Here is a 21,746-nt window from a genome sequence, read left to right as displayed (position 1 = left end):
CAAGGTGTCTTACCAATCTCATATTTATGGAGGACAAGGGGTCTTACCAATCTCATGTTAATTGAGGACAAGGTGTCTTACCAATCTCTTGTTTATTAAGGACAAGGGGTCTTACCAATCTCTTGTTTATTAAGGACAAGGGGTCTTACCAATCTCTTGTTTATTAAGGACAAGATGTCTTACCAATCTCGTGTTTATGGAGGAAAAGGTGTCTGATCAATCTCGCGTTTATTGAGGACAAGTTGTCTTACCTATCCTCATATGTTCCTGGACCTTATGGGCTGGGATCTTTTCTCCAGTGATGGGGGACACAAGGAACTGATCAGTGGTATCATCTTGTGGCAATGTCTTTGCTACAAAACAAACGTTACACACTTTATATCTCATAGATAATGCTTACATACTGCATACAATAATGTAAAGAAAAATCTCAATTATAATGTTCTGTTCTACTATTGTGTATTTATGTAAGAAATGAGATGAGTTGTTTATTTTTAGATACAATGACATAGTTTTTGAAAGTCATTAAGTAACAATGACATACATATTTTAGAGTTGCTGTCATTTTATAAGCTGATAACTACAGTATAACTGTCTAAAACGAGATGTTGGACAGGTTTCCAGTTTGTACAGGGTCCGGTTTAGACAACTTTCACTGCAGTTTTAAATGTTACAACATTATTTAACAAAACTTAAGTCATAGCTTCCCTGAAACAAAGCTACTACACTTCAAACAAAATTGAAATATTATTTACCTTTTGGATCATAGTCTTTTCTAACCACCACCTGATCTGGCATTGGAGGAAGAGGTGGTGCGGGGATCTCATGGGGTGGTGGGGGTGGTGGTGGAGCAGGGGCAGGAGGCTGGGGTGGGGCTACATGACGTAGCTCATCCATGTCCTCGTCCCCAGATGAAGATGACTCATCCATGTCCTAGAAATCAAAGTAGAGAGGATCATATTCTGTTCCCACGGTAACAGGTTATCAGAGTCTGTTCCCCCGGTAACAGGTGTTTATCAGATACTTTTCCCGCGGTAACAGGTATGTATCAGAGTCTGTTCCCCCGGTAACAGGTATATATCAGATTCTGTTCCCATAGTAACAGGTATATATCAGAATCTGTTCCCCCGGTAACAGCTATATATCAGATTCTGTTCCGATAGTAACAGGTATATATCAGAGTCGGTTCCCCCGGTAACAGGTATATATCAGATTCTGTTCCCAAAGTAACAGGTATAAATCAGAATCTGTTCCCCTGGTAACAGGTATATATCAGATTCTGTTCCCATAGTAACAGGTATATGTATCAAGTTCTGTCCCAACGGTAACAGGTATTTATCAGGTTCTGTTCCCAAGTCTCAAGTAAAGGTTACTGAACAAATTGGGTAAATATACATATGTTGTTACCTGAGTAAATATACTGATGTTGTTACCTGAAGTTCTATCTCGGCTGGTCGTGCCTGTCCGATGTTTTTCTCTATATCCACATCATCTTCGTCTGACTCTACTTCCATCTCCTCTCCTTCATCGATCTACGAGCAGAAATAAATGTTGAATTCAGGTAGTGTTACATTACTAGTGATAACAATATCATTGTTTCACAGATGGTAATCGAAATTGCAATAATAATGGTTTTAAGCGAGCAACTTTGATGTTCTCCGTACTCTTGAGAAAAAGTTTCGGTTTCAGCTGTAAAAGACATTTTTAAGTTTAAATGTTCTGTTGTACATATCTGGTTGTAACATAAGTAATTCCAGATCTTTAGAACATTTCTATCCAGACTTTTGTGGGTGCTGATTGATTCAAAATCTTTACTAATATTCATGTTCACAAAAACCACATTACTAACAAAGGATTGCAGAGGGATATTGGTGCCCACCACCGAATGATCTATGCCTGACAGAATGAGGGATATTTTCTCTGCTTTTCAAACTTCAAAAATCAAAGATCTTGATGTTGGATCAGTCAAAAATGCATTATGAACAACTAGGATCTATGTTATATATATTATTACGTCGTGATTCACATGTGAAAATAGTAAGTTTTACTTGCAAGTTTTGTAAAGTGTATGTTATGTAAGTGTTTAAAAGGTAAAATATGCAATGAAAATATATTAAAGATGAAAATAATTATGTATCAGATGCATGTTCAATCATAAAATTGTTTAATTCAAGGAAAATTGGCCGACTGAAACGTGTTTGTTTACAATCACAACACAATGTCGGTTTAGTAAAGTTATAAATATAGAGAAAGATTCCTTCAGTACTTTCTGAGAAATAGTGGTAACAAGAAATAACTTACACAAGAGGCCCAAAGGGCCTTAACGGTCATCTGACTACCTTGGCAGAAGTAAAATTAATTATATATGGTGTCACTTTGTCAGGACCATATCAGGATCATTTTCAATTTCTTTCAACAATTTTTATTTCAAACAAGAGGCCCAAGGGCCTTAACATATAGGAAATTAATTAGATATAGTGTCATGGTAGCCATCTTCGATTTGTGATCAACCAGAGATGTAACAATACTTTGTCGGGACCATGTCAGGATCATTTCATGCAAGTTTCAGCCAAATCGCACTGGCAGAACTTGATAAAAAGTTCAAAATGTGTTTTCAAGATGGCAGCTGTGGCGGCCATCTTGGATTTCAGATCGACCCGAAAAATAACATTTTATCAGGACCAATTGAGGAACATTTCATGCAAGTTTAAGTGAGGAACATTTCATGCAAGTTTCAGCCAAATCGCACCGGTAAAACTTGATAAAAAGTTCGAAATATGTTTTCAAGATGGCGGCTGTGGCGGCCATTTTGGATTTCGGATCAACCCGAAAAATAACAACACTTTGTTAGGACCATGTCAGGATCATTTCATGCAAGTTTCAGTCAAATCGCACCGGTAGAACTTGAGAAGAAGTTCAAAATATGTTTTCAAGATGGCGGCTGTGGCGGCAATCTTAGATTTGGGATCAACCCAAAAAAAAATAACACTTTGTCGGGACCATGTCAGGATCATTTCATGCAAGTTTCAGCCAAATTGCACCGGTAGAACTTGAGAAGAAGTTCAAAATGTGTTTTCAAGATGGCAGCTATGGCGGCCATCTTGGATTTCAGATCGACCCGAAAAATAACAACATTTTATCAGGACCAAGTGAGGAACATTTCATGCAAGTTTCAGCCAAATCGCACCGGTAAAACTTGATAAAAAGTTCGAAATAGGTTTTCAAGATGGCGGCTGTGGCGACCATTTTGGATTTCGGATCAACCCAAAAAATAACAACACTTTGTTAGGACCATATCAGGATCATTTCATGCAAGCTTCAGCTAAATTGCACCGGTAGAACTTGAGAAGAAGTTCAAAATATGTTTTCAAGATGGCGGCTGTGGCGGCCATCTTAGATTTGGGATCAACCCAAAAAAAAAATAACACTTTGTCAGGACCATGTCAGGATCATTTCATGCAAGTTTCAGTCAAATCGCACCGGTAGAACTTGAGAAGAAGTTCAAAATGTGTTTTCAAGATGGCGGCTGTGGCGGCAATCTTGGATTTCGGATTGACCCGAAAAATAACAACAATTTGTCGGGACCATGTCAGGATCATTTCATGCAAGTTTCAGCTAAATCGCACCGGTAGAACTTGAGAAGAAGTTCAAAATGTGTTTTCAAGATGGTAGCTGTGGCGGCCATCTTGGATTTGGGATCGACCCGAAAAATAACAACACTTTGTTGGGACCATGTCAGGATCATTTCATGCAAGTTTCAGCCAAATTGCACCGGTAGAACTTGAGAAGAAGTTCAAAATGTGTTTTCAAGATGGCAGCTATGGCGGCCATCTTGGATTTCAGATCGACCCGAAAAATAACAACATTTTATCAGGACCAAGTGAGGAACATTTCATGCAAGTTTCAGCCAAATCGCACCGGTAAAACTTGATAAAAAGTTCGAAATAGGTTTTCAAGATGGCGGCTGTGGCGACCATTTTGGATTTCGGATCAACCCAAAAAATAACAACACTTTGTTAGGACCATATCAGGATCATTTCATGCAAGCTTCAGCTAAATTGCACCGGTAGAACTTGAGAAGAAGTTCAAAATATGTTTTCAAGATGGCGGCTGTGGCGGCCATCTTAGATTTGGGATCAACCCAAAAAAAAAATAACACTTTGTCAGGACCATGTCAGGATCATTTCATGCAAGTTTCAGTCAAATCGCACCGGTAGAACTTGAGAAGAAGTTCAAAATGTGTTTTCAAGATGGCGGCTGTGGCGGCAATCTTGGATTTCGGATTGACCCGAAAAATAACAACAATTTGTCGGGACCATGTCAGGATCATTTCATGCAAGTTTCAGCTAAATCGCACCGGTAGAACTTGAGAAGAAGTTCAAAATGTGTTTTCAAGATGGTAGCTGTAGCGGCCATCTTGGATTTGGGATCGACCCGAAAAATAACAACACTTTGTTGGGACCATGTCAGGATCATTTCATGCAAGTTTCAGCCAAATTGCACCGGTAGAACTTGAGAAGAAGTTCAAAATGTGTTTTCAAGATGGCAGCTATGGCGGCCATCTTGGATTTCAGATCGACCCGAAAAATAACAACATTTTATCAGGACCAAGTGAGGAACATTTCATGCAAGTTTCAGCCAAATCGCACCGGTAAAACTTGATAAAAAGTTCGAAATAGGTTTTCAAGATGGCGGCTGTGGCGACCATTTTAGATTTCGGATCAACCCAAAAAATAACAACACTTTGTCAGGACCATGTCAGGATCATTTCATGCAAGCTTCAGCTAAATTGCACCGGTAGAACTTGAGAAGAAGTTCAAAATATGTTTTCAAGATGGCGGCTGTGGCGGCCATCTTAGATTTGGGATCAACCCAAAAAAAAAATAACACTTTGTCAGGACCATGTCAGGATCATTTCATGCAAGTTTCAGTCAAATCGCACCGGTAGAACTTGAGAAGAAGTTCAAAATGTGTTTTCAAGATGGCGGCTGTGGCGGCAATCTTGGATTTCGGATTGACCCGAAAAATAACAACAATTTGTCGGGACCATGTCAGGATCATTTCATGCAAGTTTCAGCTAAATCGCACCGGTAGAACTTGAGAAGAAGTTCAAAATGTGTTTTCAAGATGGTAGCTGTGGCGGCCATCTTGGATTTGGGATCGACCCGAAAAATAACAACACTTTGTTGGGACCATGTCAGGATCATTTCATGCAAGTTTCAGCCAAATTGCACCGGTAGAACTTGAGAAGAAGTTCAAAATGTGTTTTCAAGATGGCGGCTGTGGCGGCCATCTAGGATTTCGGATCGACCCGAAAAATAACAACACTTTGTCGGGACCATGTCAGGATCATTTCATGCAAGTTTCAGCCAAATTAAACTGGTAGAACTTGAGAAGAAGTTCAAAATGTGAAAAGTTAACGCATGGCGGAAGGCGCACGGCGGACGACGACGGACGAAACATGATGACTTCGGGTCAGATGACCTAAAAATAGAAGATGGCTGCCTGTCGAAATGCTTTAGGCTCAACTTGGGCCCTAGGAGAACTTTAAATGAAATTGAGAAAGAACCCTTCAGTACTTTCTGAGAATGAGTGGTGACAAGAATTGCTATCAAAAGCCATCTTGTTGACTGATCGGTCCCAAAATACAATATGCAGGGCTGGCGCTGTCAGTCGCCATTGGAAAATTTGAAATGCATTTGGCGATTTAAAAACTGCATTGGCGAAAAAAGAACTTCATACGGTGAAATTCACCAATCCTAGCCATACACAACACAGTGGGGCACTGGCATGATAATTAAGTAAACAAAAGAGGTGTGAACCCTCCCTGACCACCACCCAGGTCCTAATTAGCAGCCTGGGGCTGTTTCTACCTTGACTAGGTAGTGTCACACGTGTGTATTACAGCTGAAGTTAATCGGCCGATTGGCCACAACTAGGAAACAATGCTGGCCATTCAATAATTTTGTGATTACAGCTAGTGAGCATTACATCAAAAACAAACACAGCTTACAACTGTAAATGATTTACTCACGTTTTTAATGTTTAATAGGCCTAAATGTCCCCCAAGTCACAAAGTTTGCAATCGTAATGGCAGCCACTTTGGGTGATTCTAATAGTCGATCCGGATTGGTTTAGAATTTCAGGAATTAATTAAAATTTATGTTTTTAAAAAAATGGGAAGGGATTTTGTTTCCAGAATTTTTGTGCACAATTTTTTTGAAAAAAAAAAAAAAAAAAAAAATATTATTAAAAAGAAATATATTAATAGTAAATAAATTACATTAAATTTAAATTAAATTAAAGTTTTAACTTTTTCTTTCTTTCAAATTTGTTCTATATTTAATTATTTTGATTGACTCTGTAACAGGTTTGACACTGTTTTTTTAATTAAGTACCTCTGTTAGTGTTGGGAATCACTTCATAAATTCACAATCGATCATCATCCTTTTAAAACGATCGATCATCGACTAATGATCGATTAATTTTGTTTGCTCTGTCGGGCTTGCATGTTACAAAAATCAAAGTTCTTGTTTGCTTTTTTCTTTTCTTTTTCAAATTGTTGTGTGTTACGTATACGGTTGCCAATATGTATTCTTTTATACCATTTTGTATCCGATAATTTGTATGTGCTTTGTTTTTTTTTATTTTATAATGAATTAATGATTCATTGAATAAATTGTTTTCAAAATATTTCAAGTTATTTGTGTTAATTATTTTACTATGAATGTGTTGACAAATTGACATAACAAGATCAACTCTAAAGAAAGTTAATGACTTGTCATTTTAATGACATAAAACAAAATTAAATAAACTGATCAACAACTGAAAACTAAATATTCAGAGTACTTGACTGACTAGAAACAAGAGCACAGTATTTGTTTAGGCATATTCATATCATCAATTCATCATGTTGCACAGACTATACTAGTACTATTGACAATGTCCATGTAGATCTCACCTCAGATTAGAGTAAGAATAAAGTACAGACCTAAGAAACCTTAAGCTTTTGAGTTTTTGTGCAGAAAAATCATTTTATCAACATTTTCGGGGCTCAATTGAGATCTCTTTTTACGAACAATGTTACCGGCAAGACTAAATACTCGTTCGGAAGGCACAGATGATGCAGGGATTGCTAAGAATTTTTTTGCCACTTTTGCCACTCTTGGATAAAATATTTCTTTTTCTTTCCACCAGTCCAGACCAGTATTACCACCAGCATCCTCTACTAGATATCTTTGAACTTCCTGTTCAGTAAGAACATCTTCAGGGATGTGACCAGCTTCTTTATAGTCCCCAACGATAATATCATCGAGCCAGTCGCATTCAACCTTTCTCTTTTTAGAAGCTTGCACCGGATCAGAATCTTGTTTATTTCCAGGCCTTTCCTCTTGATCATTTAGAGATTCTGGGTCATCTGAGAGTTCAGGTAAATTAGGCACAGGTTTATTAGATGTAGCATCTTGATTCTCCTCATCTTTCTCTTTCTTGATAACAACACAACCAGTAACTCTGTCTTTCTTTGCTTCAACTAAAAGTAGTGCATGTGCTTTTTCTCTTTCTTCTGTGGACAGAAAGGAAAGATGTTTCGTTTTTGGGTGAAGAAGTGATGCAATCAGTGCTACATCTATTTCAGGACCAAACCTGTCTTCTAGCTGACTTTTCATTTCCTTTTTGACCTTCTTGACAATACTGATATCATTCTCTTCTATCAGTATTCCCTGACAAAGTTTCTTCATGACAGGAAGGATCAGGTGATGTGATGGTGTTTTTTCAGGAGAAAGCATTTCTGTAGCTGTTTTGAATCCTTCCAGTACTTCCACCAAGTGCCCAACTATAACCATTTCTTCATATGTGTAAAGATTTCTCTGAAGTTCTGAGGCTCTTTTTGATAGGGATTTGTCCAAAAGAGTGGCTTGAAGTGCAGCGGATTGCTCCAAGAGTCTTTTCAACATATCCAGAGACGAATTCCATCTTGTTGGTACATCTTGTATAAGTTTGTGACCTTGTGCTGAACTTTCCAACAACAGTTTTTGCTTTTGCTGAAGGACATCGGATGCAAGGGGGCTCTGATGGAAGAAAGTTACAATGGACCTTCCTCTGCTTAAGATTTTGTTGATCTCTGGTAGGTTTAAACTGTTCTTAACAATTAAATTTATTTTGTGACCATAACAACCCACTCTTGTTAGATTCATTATTTGAAATGCCTTTTTTTCATTGGCCGCATTGTCTGTGACACATATAGGGTCTTTGATTCCCCATGTCTCCAGAGTGGTTTGCAGGTGACGGGCAATGTTATCTGCAGTATGTGACCCAGGGAAAAGTTTTGTCTGTAAAACAGCAGACTTTAGTTTCCATTCACTGTTGATATAATGTACTGTAACTGTATCGTATGATTCTGTATTAAGAGATGTCCATGCATCATGAGTGATAGAAACACCATAGAGACATTTGTTTAGGTCATCAACAAGTGCAATCCTCATATTCTCATACTTCTCATCAAGTTTCTTGGTAATGGCTTTCCTCCCAGGTGGTGTGTATCTTTCATCTAATTCACAGCAGAAACGTTTTAATGAGTCACTTTCAACAAAATTCAGTGGTAACAATTTGTCAATAATCATATCACACAGTTTCTCATCAATTTTGCGTTTTTTATCTGCAGTAAGTGGTCTACCATCTTCCTTGACTTGTCTTTTAAACATTGTGGGAATGCTTGACTGTTTGCTAGTACTCTGTTCGATGTGATTCTCTGCAATCCATCCCCTATGCTGATGGTCGAGATGAAATTGCATATTTGTTGTGTTTTCTGAAAAAAGATAAAGCAATGAGGAAAATTGTTCTTTATCTCAAAGACAAGTTCAACTTATTGTCAATTTATTTTACTGAAATTTACATTAACTATTTTCACAATAAAATTTTAATATTTTTTCAGTGAGTTTAAGACTTATGACCTTATGACTGATTTAACAGATATTACTTCGTTTTACGTATCTAAATTTAATGTTTATTGTTATCATCGTGCTATCACGATGTTATAATATATAAAACTAAAAGCGATGCTAGTTAGCCACCGAAAACGACAACGTGGTTCTACTTTCATTTTCCTTAATCTTAATATAGGATATTTACGATGTCACTGAAGTTCACCACTAGACCGCAAAATTATTGACTATTTTGTGAAGAATACAGAATTTCTGCAATAAATTAACATGTTTTAAAATTTCAAATATAGATCTACAGTAATTATAAAAACTCCGGGAAAAACACGTTCCGACGATTCTACTTACTATTGAATTTGTATTTGTTTCCACACTTTTTGCAGAAGACAAATTCCATTTCGGAGGACAGCTGTCCTTTATTCTTTTGAATCCAAAAAAATTACACACACGGGAACGTTTTGCCCCCGGATGATCGTATAGTTCGTCTGTCGTATTTGTCGCCATGTTCATTCATCGTATGTTGCTACTGGAAGCTGAAGCGCTTGCAGCGACACCGGAAACGTATCCAGTAACCAATCAGAAACCGCGTTACATCATGTTACAGATACATTGTAAACACTATATTGCTGCACACCGGAAAGCGGCGTGCCTCGAAGTCTTTCTCATCTTATATCTGTACCTCGTATTTTTTTTCGTTTTAGTCATTTTGAAATCGATTACAGAAATCATTGATCGATTAATCGATTTTCCAGAGCAAACGAGGCGACGTCGACTAAATCGATTAATCGGAACACCACTAACCTCTGTTGTGATGAAAATTAAGTAAATAAATTATTCCATTCAATTAAACCTGTTTTAATTTCAATAAAGGATATATAAAAACATAAAAGTATTAGGATTGAAAATACATGTATATTTGGCATTGTTTCCCTTCTCCTAATCAATATAAAGGAAATTAAAAAATGTTCCCGCTAATCGTAGATCGACATGCAACCAGCAAATTTCAATTGGCGAATCCAAATTTTGATCCAGAGCTAGCCCTGAATATGCACAACTAAGGTCCTAGTCCCTAGGGGAACCTGCATATGAAATTTGAGAAAGCCCCCTTCAGTATTTTGTGAGAAATAGCGATAGCAAGAATTTTAACGGACAAAAGGATGACAGACCACGGAGGAAAGCGATTTGAAAATGTAATGTGCATTTTTGCATGAAATTTTTTACTATAATAAACTTTTAACAATTCATGTCCACTGCAATGTGCTTTGATAATACACTAATTTCACTTAAAATCAGACTACCTACCTCTCCTCTGTCAATTCTCTCCTGGGCCAAAACACGAGCTCCAACTTCCGATGGTGTAGTCGGGGGAGGAAGATTACCTAAACAAATGAAGTAAGGTGCATCAATGTGTTAGTCAGGTCCATCAGTCTCAAAAAGAAAATATATCTCTGTAGCGGGATTGGACTGGGTCGATCATCGGTGACCAGGTGGCTCAGTCGGTAGAGCACTCGGCTAGTATTCTGAGGGTCCCGGGTTTGAATCCCGGTCTGGCCGCTACATTTTCTCCTCTCCTGTTACATCTCAGTTTGCTTTACAAGAAAAGGGGAGATAACTTGAGAATAAAGCCTCTCAACAATTTTTCTTTTCCTTTTGATATGAAAAACTACATATTGACTGCAAACTAACTTTGTTAAAATTCATGATGTTCTCACCTTGTTCACTAGGTTGAAAGTCCACGGTCTCCACAACAACAAAGTCATGCCAATCAACCTGAGCGTAGGCCACTACAACATATCAGGAACAAATCAAAATACTGAAATATTATCAAAATTATAACATCTATTCAGTATCTTTAATGATTGTTTACAAGGCATACAGTCTTAACAATCCCTCAAGTTAAAAAATATTAAAAACATAATAATTTGGTTAAGATGCCTCTCTCTGCATGTAAAAACATGCAGGACCTAACTAAGATTTTAGCTGAGCACAAAATCTGATCAGGAAAGACCATTTCAATGCTTTGAAAAAACTTTGTAGCCCTCATGCTAGCATTTTTAATATCAGGTCAGTAGATCTAGACCTGTACTAGGTTAGGCCAGACTTAAAATAATGTTGGTTTGCCCTTTTCCGACCTGGAATTTTCAGAATGGGTCGGTAGGTAGGAAAATTATTTAATTTTATTTTGCAAAACTCAAACTTACATAGCTTATATAATTATTCATACATATAGTATATTGCTTGAATGTATATACATATGCACCCTCTGATCTTTAATCACCCTCTGATCTTTAATCACCCTCTGATCTTTAATCACCCTCTGATCTTTAATCACCCTCTGATCTTTAATCACCCTCTGCTGTGTACTAGTTGGCTTTAATTCGTAATACAACTGCATGGTGAATGTAAATTGTGCTTAAAGCGTATAGATCACTAACCAGTCCCTCCAAGCACTCTGGAAACTGGGGGTTCCAGCTAGTGCTATGTTGCAATGATATATTAATAAACCATACACTGTCAGACAGATAGAAATACAATCGGTACAGCTTGTAGATATTAAAGAATTGCACTGAGTACAGAAACAATACAAGATTATTAAATTTGATCATATAGTTAATTAAACATGTTACAGGTGGCCCAAGGGAAAAACAAGACTATCAAAGAACACCAATGACAAAACACTAAAAAAAATTAATGTTTTAAACACAAGACTCAAAATGATGTAAAAATTAGACTAGAACAAGGTGTATATCTATCTGATATAGTTGGAAAATAAACTATTGAACATAAAACGTTTATATTTAAAAAACAAAAACACAAATTTTTAACAAGGTGTATGTATATCTATCTGATATTCCTATGAATCTGGCAAAAAATATTTTTAGTCTTACATAATTCATGGGTGTCTTGTGCGGACAGGGATGTCTAAACGCGAGGGAAAGAATCTGGCAAGCCTCGTTTTGGACACCCAGACTCTTTCCCTCGAGTTTAGACATCCCTGTCCGTTCAAGACACACATGTTTGATTATTTTTCTCCTACATCTTGTCATATTTTCGTCTGAAAACCAGTGAATCTTTAATACCTGGCGCGCAGTTTAAATGAATGATTTTCAATACCGACGTCATATTATTAGACTCATAAAATTGAAAAATGTCCCATTAAAATTCCTGATTTTATTCCATTTTACATAGAGGGACCATTGTTTTGACTCAATTACCACAAATTGTCCCATCATTGTCAAAACATAGATTTATCTCTGGATGTCACAACAATTGAAAATGTCCATTGTCCGCGTGTAGAACAATCTAATCACATGCAATTGTTATGACGTCATAAACAGCTGTGACTCACACTACACATGATGTGTCAATACAAGTACAAGACGTATAAGAAAAATAATCAAACATGGGCGTTTTGTCTGGGCAGGGTTAGCATTGAACATCTATACTCTCGGGAAAGAGTCTTTAAATATTTTCTGGACCATCGTACATCAACCGAATTTCAAAAAAAAATCCATACGTCCGACGATGGACTTCTATCTTTGACCCTTGACCCCAATATTCTGACATTCGGCTATGTTACATCCGACTACCAAAACGTTTGAAAATCCATGGAATGATTCAACTTTTAATAGTAATTAGTATTTACGACACACCAAAATTTGAATTGATACATAATCTCTTTGCATACACTGCGAGGGGATATAAACAAAAGCTACAATGAAAACAAAAAACAAATGTCTGCAGAGATCAGCTTTTATTTGAATGACATGCAAATTAAATACATTCTGCAGGCTTGGTAATTTAAAACCATTAAACACAGAATGCCACTCAACTCACCTGTTCTGGGCTCATTTTTAGGCTTAGCAGCTTTTGTTCTGATCGAAGTCAGGACGTCAAATGCATTGGTGGCACTGGTACTTGTAGTTGTACTGACATTTAGCGATTCATCATGGAATTTAGTAACTTCGAATGTCACGTATTTAAGGGATTTGTCAAAGTTTAACGCAACGGAAATGGGTTCCTTGATGTGTGGACGAAATGTCTCAGCTGATGTTTTCGATCACAAACACATGTCTACGGTATCGCTTTTCCCCGGTGGGGACGGACATCGAGATGGATCCAAGTTGAAAATCTCGTCCAACACGTCACCCCATGTGTCATCCTCATATATATATATAGAATTCTAGGATCCTATTGCGTAGGATTGAACTTGTTGTATAAGAAGTTTTATTATGATCGATAAATTTCACCGTACAACACAGTGTTACCAGATTTTCATCTGAACTTTTAGATTTTTTCTTTGCGGTCTCTGACATCTTGCCGCGCCATGTGTGGATTCAAATCATTTAGGTGCTTCGACTACTCAATGAAACTGTCCGTATAATGAAAGCGTATCAAAAACCCAGTATTGGAAAATTACCGCGATTGTTAAAATTGATCACGAGGCGAAACAAAAATTTATACCGCGATTCATCAAAGGTTTTCATACGGCACTGGAAAGTACACGAAAATTTTTAAAAAAATTCACTAGAATATTTCAATAAATTTTTTGAGTCGGGTCGATTTTCATGGGTCGATCGGAGGAGGGCAAACAAATAATATTTTAATTTAGGCCTTAACAGTATTTTTGAAAGCTGTCACCTTGAATGAACACATAATGCTAGACAAACAACTCTAACTAACAAATCTGTTGCTTTCTCTTCATCCACTGAACCCTTTCCCTCTATATGCTGATCCCTTTCTCTCTCTATATATATATACTGACCCATATATACTGACCCCTTTCTTTCTTTATATAATTATCTACTGACCCCTTTCTTTCTATATCTACTAACCCCTTTCTCTATATCTTCTGACCCCTTTCTCTATATCTACTGACCCCTTTCTCTCTATATATACTGACCCCTTTCTCTCTATATATACTGACACCTTTCTCTCCATATCTACTGACCCCTTTCTCTCTCTATCTACTGACCCCTTTCTTTCTATCTACTGACCCCTTTCTCTCTATATCTACTGATCCCTTTCTCTTTATATCTACTGACCCCTTTCTCTCTCTATCTACTGACCCTTTCTCTCTATATCTACTGACCCCTTTCTCTCTATATCTACTGATCCCTTTCTCTCTATAGCTACTGATCCCTTTCTCTCTATAGCTACTGATCCCTTTCTCTCTATATCTACTGACCCCTTTCTCTCTATATCTACTGATCCCTTTCTCTCTATATCTACTGACCCCTTTCTCTTTCTATTGCCTCCGCCTCCTTCCTTCTCTCCCTCTCCTGGTATCTGGCCCATTCAACACGGTACTTGACTTGGTTCAGAACCTTATGATAATCATCACTTTCAGACTTTAGTTGCTCCAACAAATCTTTTGGAGGGATCAATATCTGAAAAAGTTCATGTTTTGTTTGATAAAATAAAATATAATAATATCTAGCTATTTACAAGTATTATAAGTTATATTAATATTGAAATATTTACAATACATTATCAGTAAGTGCACATTTGTTTTGCTAAAAATTCCATGGGAAATCTTGTGAAACTTCATCTCTTTTGAAACAATAAACGTAAGCACCAAATTTGAAATAATATAATATATATATACATATCTTTCCATTACTACACATATTTTTGAGCTGTATGTACGTAATTTTATCCCATGAGAAACCTTATCTGATGACATCGCCATTTACTTCATACTGGAACACAATATGCAACCTCGGAACACAATTTTCATAGTAATATGTGATTGGCATGATAATTATGTTTACTCGAAGATAAAATTGGTTAAAATATTGTCAACAGACCTTAGTATATTGCTCCACAAGTTTGGTAAAATAGTTAAACAGACTGTGTTGTGGTCTGAGAAAATCAAATTGGTAATTCCTCTGTTCTCGGTTCATCAGGTTGGTCAGAAACTGACGTCCATTTCTGGCCACAAACTGTGCAGTCAGCTTGACAACATCCCTGTCAGAAAAATAAAACTTGTTGTCAATCATAAAAGGGTTGTATATATATTCAACTCCAAACAAAACAGATTTAAAAGTCTTTTTTTTCTTCATTCTTTTCCCTAGATGGTATTCTAATTAATCATAATTGCTAATTACTATAAATTTTCCATTAGGTTTGTCTTGTCCTGGGTTTGGACAATTTATTTTGTCATTTGAGCCATCTTAATTACGAGAAAATAAATTATAAAATGACACTTTTCTGGTTTCAATTGATCATTCTGATTAATTATCCCCCGCCCAACGAAGTTGGCGGGGGATATACAAATGGGTTCCCTCCGTCCGTCCGTCCGTCCGTCCGTCCGTCCGTCCGTCCGTCCGAATGGTTTCCGGAGCATAACTCTAAAACCAGTAGAGATATTTCCACGAAACTTCATACACACATTGGTCTTATGGTCTAGTAGTGCCTTTTGCTATTTTTAGGTTTTCATTTTTTGCATTTTTTCCGTAACCATGGAAACATTGCTGAAAATATCATATTTTTGTACCAGGTTCGTTTCCGGAGCACAACTCTAAAACCAGCAAAGATATTTCCATGAAACTTCATAGACACATTGTTCTTATGGTCTAGTAGTGCCTTTTGCTATTTTAAGGTTTTCACTTTTTGTACTTTTTTTTGTAACCATGGAAACATTGCTGAAAATATCATGGTAAATGTTACTTTGCAAAACTCCACCAATCTTTGTGTATATAGTCTAATATAAATGTCAAGGCTGTATATCTGATTCAACAATTGCAGCCCCGCTCTACTTGAATTATACTCCATCTTTCTTTAGCTCAACTTCCTTTTCCCTGTTTTTTTTCATACACGTAAGTCTCCACAATCAAACTTACTTCAGCTTTGATATCTCCATTGGCGGGGGATCTGAATGACTATGTCCTTGTTCATCTTCATTAAATCTGATTGTCCATCACCAATGAATACATGTATACATAATATTACCATGCACGTATAAAGAAATCTGTGTTTTCAGTTAAAACATGTATGGTGGAACTTGATTTATACAAACTCAGATAACTCAACAAGCTGGCTTAATACCAAGTACTTTGCCAGTCCTGGCCAAATTTTCTCTTATTTTTTTGTGTTCTATTACAAAATTATAGACAGACTCAGTTAGTTCATGACTAGTTCAAGGATTTGATTGTTGTCACTATTAACTAGTCAATATATATTATGCGCATGTGCCTGTTTTGAACCTTATTATTTCCCCTTGCATTAATTACCGGCCTAGCAACTACACACCACTCTGCTCCAGTGGTAACAACTTGAGAACTTGCTTAATACGAAAACCTTTGTCACAGTCGAATCAAGTTCAAATTAACCAAGTCCCACTGTAAGTATACTAACAGATCAAATGCTGAGATTGAAGGTGGGTCGGCGACAAACTCAAACTCTGGTGGAGGTTCTGTGGGTATGATTGGAATATCAATGATCCTAGCCTGTTCCAACATAGGCTTCTGTTGTCCAGGCATAGAGACACCTCCAAACTAAAAACATATTACACAATATTAGGCTAAATGTCTTTATACATAATCTGTACATAGAGTCATGATTTTGGCAAAACAAATTACATTTTGGGCTGTTATTATTTTTTTTGCTTGATGATTGATAATTGACTGATAAAAAGGTCTTTGAGTAGGCACTGTATAGATTATATTCATACAGCAAAAAGTTCAGTGACAAAAAAAAAAAGCAAAAGGTCAAAATGTTCGATCAGTTACCAGTGTATCAGTTTTATGGTAAATATTGATAAGCAAACACATTTATACACAATAAAGTTGCATTATATTATTCAGTTTTACCTTAGGAGCTGTTGGTTCTTGTCCTAAAAATAGAAAAGAAAGAAATCAGCATCTATTTTCTTAGTGATATAACATTTCAAGAAGTGTAGTAAGTTAAAATAAAATTGTCAAATTGTTTGTGACAAAACTACACTCAGATTTTTATGGTACAATCCCATAACATAACAAGAGGCCCATGGGGCCTTAATGGTCACCTGACATTAGACACAAATTCATTCTGTCATCTACTAGCCAGCTGATGTCTTTTGTTCAATTTGACAAAAAATTCACGAAATAGGAAACAATTTTTTGTGAGCACAAAAGTATATACCGTATTTTCCCTAATGAGGGCGCCGGGCGTGGGTAAATGGCCAAGAGGGGGCACCGTTATTTGAGACCATTTTTAGATGTTTTTTCTGAAACAGACTATAGTCATCTTGCTTTTAGTTTCGTATTTTTCTGAAACTTACTATAACTAACTTACGTTTTGAAGTCCAGTAAGTATTGAAATTACATAATTATGAAGAAATGTTTGCACCAGAAGTATTAAACATTGGTTAATTATGTCTGTTTCACAGAATTTTGAGATTTCTTGCTAGCCTGTTTGTTACCATGCGTACACAAAATGGCGGACGGTGCTTTTGATCGCTACTTTCGTTTTGTGGCAGATGGGAATTACCGACAAGAGCACACAATAAAATGCTTAGAAATGATAACACTCCTGTTATTTAGGAACCTTTATCATAGATATACAGTAAGTATTCATAAAACCTGTAAAGACATCGCTAAAATGTTGTTGCCAGTTAGTCTTCATCCAAACACGTGTGTGGGGCATTCAAGTGACACGTTTTATTTTGAACATGGCGTTCTCGCTGTTTCTATGTGTAAACACTTGGCAAAGATGTCCTAGGTTGTCCAATGCAATAAATTTAGTGCTTATACAAGCTGATGGGATATCTGTTAAGCATCAGATTGATGTGAAACAATATTTTTTTAGCGTCTGCAAAGACAAATCGTCACAATCTGGCACAAAAATTGTATGAAATTAGTTGATTTTTTTCAGCAAAAAACGTGGGGGCGCCCTTATTAGAGGAGGCGCTCTTAATAGGGAAAATACGGTACATAACATATATCAATCAAGAATATTTACATACAATAAATTTATTCACCTATCCTGGATGTAATCTTTAAGTTCCAATAATGATTTTTATTACAAAGGGCAATAACTCTGTCATCATGACCTATGGTCAGGTGACCTAATTATAAAAACTCAAGTTTAAATTTATTACCTCATTTAATCCTGTTTAAAATTCATAATTTCTGAGGAGCTTTTCGTCTGAGAAATTGTTACATATTTGTATCAAACAATGATGTCATTTTTTAAACTTTCAGTATTGGATGAAAACTTTTAAGTTTAAATCACTTGTAAGCAAAATTTATATATTTACTAAATAAACCTGTATTATACAAATATTTCCGTACCTCTGCCTTCCTTAAACTCCTTGACTTTGTGTTGGTAGTATGCATGATAAGGATCCGAGGGGTTCAGAAAGTTAAACTTTGGGTTGTTTACTTCGTTCTGCCGAATACGACTCTCAAACTCGGGACCATTTCTGGCTACAAAGCTGGCTGTCTTATCAACAATATCTAGTGTTTAATGTTAAAGATTGATACAGGCGTACATAATGATAGACGTAAGACACATACAACAATATCTTTGTAACAGGGTGCAGGATTTATAATAAAATTTAATCACTGCTTCTGCCAGGGATCAAACTCATGACTTCTGGATTATTAGTCTGACGCTCAACCAATGGAGCTAAATTAAAGAGAAGTTCTCTCTAGCTGAGCGATATATTGCAGCTATGTATTGACAAGGTTACATACTCACCCTCCAGGAATGAACGTGTCCGCAAGTTTCAGGGATCACAACAATTCCTTCGCAGGTATAAGCCCATTCACACAGTAATTAATGACGTCACAATGGCCAGTTAAGCTCTGCCCACTGGTGGTCTAACTTTGGTGGTTTGGCTTTGTATTACTGTACAGTGAAAATTTTCAATTAGTGATTTCTTCCTTAATTTGGACCGGTCCTTAAATGTCATACTTATACACAAACATGGAAATGGGATTATTCCCTTTCCAATGATGTCTTCCAATTTTCGCTGACATTTCTTTGTGGGTAGTTATCAACTTACCTACAGGTATTTTTCTCACTATATGTCTAGCTCTACTATACCCAAGCCAATTTAGACCACCAGTGGGCGTGGCCTAATCTTTTATTCTGACCAGTGTGACGTCAGCCTGAATGGCCTTATTGGTATCGTTAAGTATCATTCTTGAGTTATGTGGGCGCCAATGTAACAGGGTGCAGGATTTATAAGAAATTTAATCACTGCCTCTGCCAGGGATCAAACTCAGGACCTCTAGATTAGTAGTCCAACGCTTAACTGATCAAGCTAAAGAGAAGTTCTCTCTAGCCGAGCTATTGTTGCGACTAGTATTGACCAGGTTTACATAATGATAGACATAAAACACATGTAATAATCGTCATAGGACACATGTTTAAATGACATGGGGGTCCACGATCAAATTTTACAATTTTTCAAGTTTGAAGTTTATGTAACCGTACCCCTCATTTCATCCAGTTCTGTAAGATGGGTCATATTCGATTACTTTTCAGGGCTGGGGAAAAGTACTCGTCCGCTCGTCTAGACGAGTGGATTTGGCCATCGGACGAGTGAATGTTGACATCACGCTTGTCCGTCGGACGAGTGAAAAATTCTGACAATGACTATATGACCTACACCTTATTAATTATATCGTTTCTCGGTAAATTTATATAGGATCTGACATTCGTAACGGTTTCTTAAAAATACGACGAAGCAATGATAAGCTTTCGTTTTCTGCATCATTCTAGGAATTCCCGACTTTCGTTTTCAATGCGCATGCGCATGTACAGCATTGCAACATGAATAAATCCGAGGTCTATTGATATCGTAATCAAGAGTCTAGAGGTGTATCGAAAAACAAGATGTCACAGCGAAATTTGCTTCAGTTTTTAGCGACATTCGCCTCAAAAAAATCTTACCAGTAAGCTAATGGAGTTAAAAATAATATATACCTACTACATTGGAAAGTAAGTTAAAATATCGACCCTTTAAAAAGATATCTTTTTTATAACACTTGCATACAAAATTGTTTGGGAATTAAATGTTTTGTCGGTCTTCTTGTAAAACTGTCTGTTAGTCATGTTATCCCGAATCGGCATCAATACAGTTCTAACAATCAAATGGATATATCTAAAACCGCTGTAGGCTAATATATACAGTCACATCTACTTATTTATCTGACAAATATTGCGGACAAGTAAAAATGTCATTCGGACGAGTAGATTGTGATGAAGCACTTGTCCGACGGACGAGTACATTTCAAAATTTTTCCGCAGCCCTGCTTTTACACACAAGCCTTAAAAATATCATTTGATATCAGTTCAAGTTGAAGACGTAATTTTCAACTACAGGGCTACCATAACCGGAAAATGAACAGTATAAGTTAAAACATGACATTTTCGAGTCCGGTGAAGAGGAACAATAGTTCCTGTACTGGAAATTATCTATATCTATATCTATATCTAGGGGAAAGTAGTCAAATTTCGGACGGATTCAAATTTCGGACAGTAATTAAAAAATACTTAAAAACTCATAAAATAGTCCAGATATTTAATAAAAAGTCATTGTAACTGACCTATGCTTTACTTTCAAATTGGAAATTAACAAGATTGAAGAACAGATATGTGAGCATTATATTTTGTATTGTAAGTTTGAATGAATATGTGACTGCGACCTTTTCTGCGATTTAATATACAAAAATGAACTTGTCAAATGACGCAATATTGAACTCCATGTCAAACATGTCTTATTCAGTGTGTTCATTAAACTTTTTATTTTTTTTTGTTAAACATATCCTTTTTTTTTGTATTTTGAGTAAAAAATAAACAATACAGTGGGAATTAACCATCACTATACCTATATAAAGTTTGGTGTCCGAAATTTGAACACCCATTACTAATATGAAAATTTCCTTATTTGGAACAGTCCAAATAATCAATAAATACTTAAATATTGTTCGATTTTCATAACATTTGTAAAGTTCTGAATGGATTTTAGTAATTCAGAGCTTTCCTTAGTTATAAAATCAATAAAAATGTAAAAGTAGTAACTAGGGTAACCAGTTATATCCTAGAAATAAAAGTGCAAGTAGACAAGGGAACATGTTTATCAGCTAAAGCCTTTAAGGGTACTTACACATTGAGCCCAAAATCTGGGTATATATGATGAAAGTTACAAAAGATATATATTATATTAACTAAACAAACTCAACAAACTTTTTATTTCAATGCATATACATTTGCTCACATGAAATTCATGATTATGTAACAATATACATGTTTTATATGAAAATCATACTTATTTTAATTGGTTTTTAATTGCTGGCCGAAATTTGAACACCCTCTGTCCGAATTATGAACACCCCTGTCTGAAATTCGAACAGTGATACATTGCTGATTACTTTGGCCTGATATAACACAAATTTAGTATCTGTGTCGAGTTTCAAGTGATAAATGCAAGAAAAGAAAATTCTCTTTCTGCTCATACCTCAGTTATGGGGGTATGTGGATAGGTTTCAAGCATACAAAGGTTTTACAATTAAGGTGTCCGAAATTTGACTACTTTCCCCTATATGTTTTTGTGAAATTGACTTCGAAGTGAACGTCGCCACGACGTCTCATCATTAAAATTTGAAGGATACTTCTCACTTCGGGAGGTGGGTAGATGATTCCGATGACGGGTTTAGCTGCTGCAGCTTCTTCGTTCGTCGTTCCATCCGGCACAACCACCATTGGGGTACCCTCTATGGGCGGCATTGTTCGATTAATAATTTAATTTCTCCTGAGTCTTGTCCGCTTTTTCTGCTGAAGGTCAAGGCCGTTTTATTTTTCAACGTTATTAAA

General features: G+C 36.4%; 2 protein-coding genes across 2 annotated transcripts; both read right to left on the bottom strand.

Moving 5' to 3' along the window:
* Window positions 1-228: 228 nt before the first annotated feature.
* Window positions 229-21,734, bottom strand: LOC138307146 (splicing factor 3A subunit 1-like). The gene is made up of 11 exons (XM_069247776.1): window positions 21,545-21,734; window positions 18,215-18,379; window positions 16,754-16,776; window positions 16,299-16,438; window positions 14,750-14,909; window positions 14,176-14,329; window positions 10,652-10,723; window positions 10,242-10,318; window positions 1,434-1,532; window positions 756-933; window positions 229-353 (listed from the first exon to the last, which is right to left on the bottom strand). The coding sequence occupies exons 1-11, from the start codon at window positions 21,657-21,659 to the stop codon at window positions 229-231; spliced, it is 1,308 nt and encodes a 435-aa protein (XP_069103877.1). The 5' UTR covers window positions 21,660-21,734.
* On the bottom strand, window positions 6,325-10,232 carry LOC138306859 (E3 SUMO-protein ligase ZBED1-like). Its single transcript, XM_069247363.1, has 2 exons — window positions 9,288-10,232; window positions 6,325-8,806 (listed from the first exon to the last, which is right to left on the bottom strand). The coding sequence occupies exons 1-2, from the start codon at window positions 9,334-9,336 to the stop codon at window positions 7,002-7,004; spliced, it is 1,854 nt and encodes a 617-aa protein (XP_069103464.1). The 5' UTR covers window positions 9,337-10,232; the 3' UTR covers window positions 6,325-7,001.
* Window positions 21,735-21,746: the final 12 nt, after the last annotated feature.

This window comes from Argopecten irradians, chromosome 14, assembly GCF_041381155.1.
Source record: "Argopecten irradians isolate NY chromosome 14, Ai_NY, whole genome shotgun sequence".
Classification (NCBI taxonomy): domain Eukaryota; kingdom Metazoa; phylum Mollusca; class Bivalvia; order Pectinida; family Pectinidae; genus Argopecten; species Argopecten irradians.
Note: the sequence above shows the minus strand (reverse complement) of the source record. Positions and strands in the feature narration are given on the sequence as shown.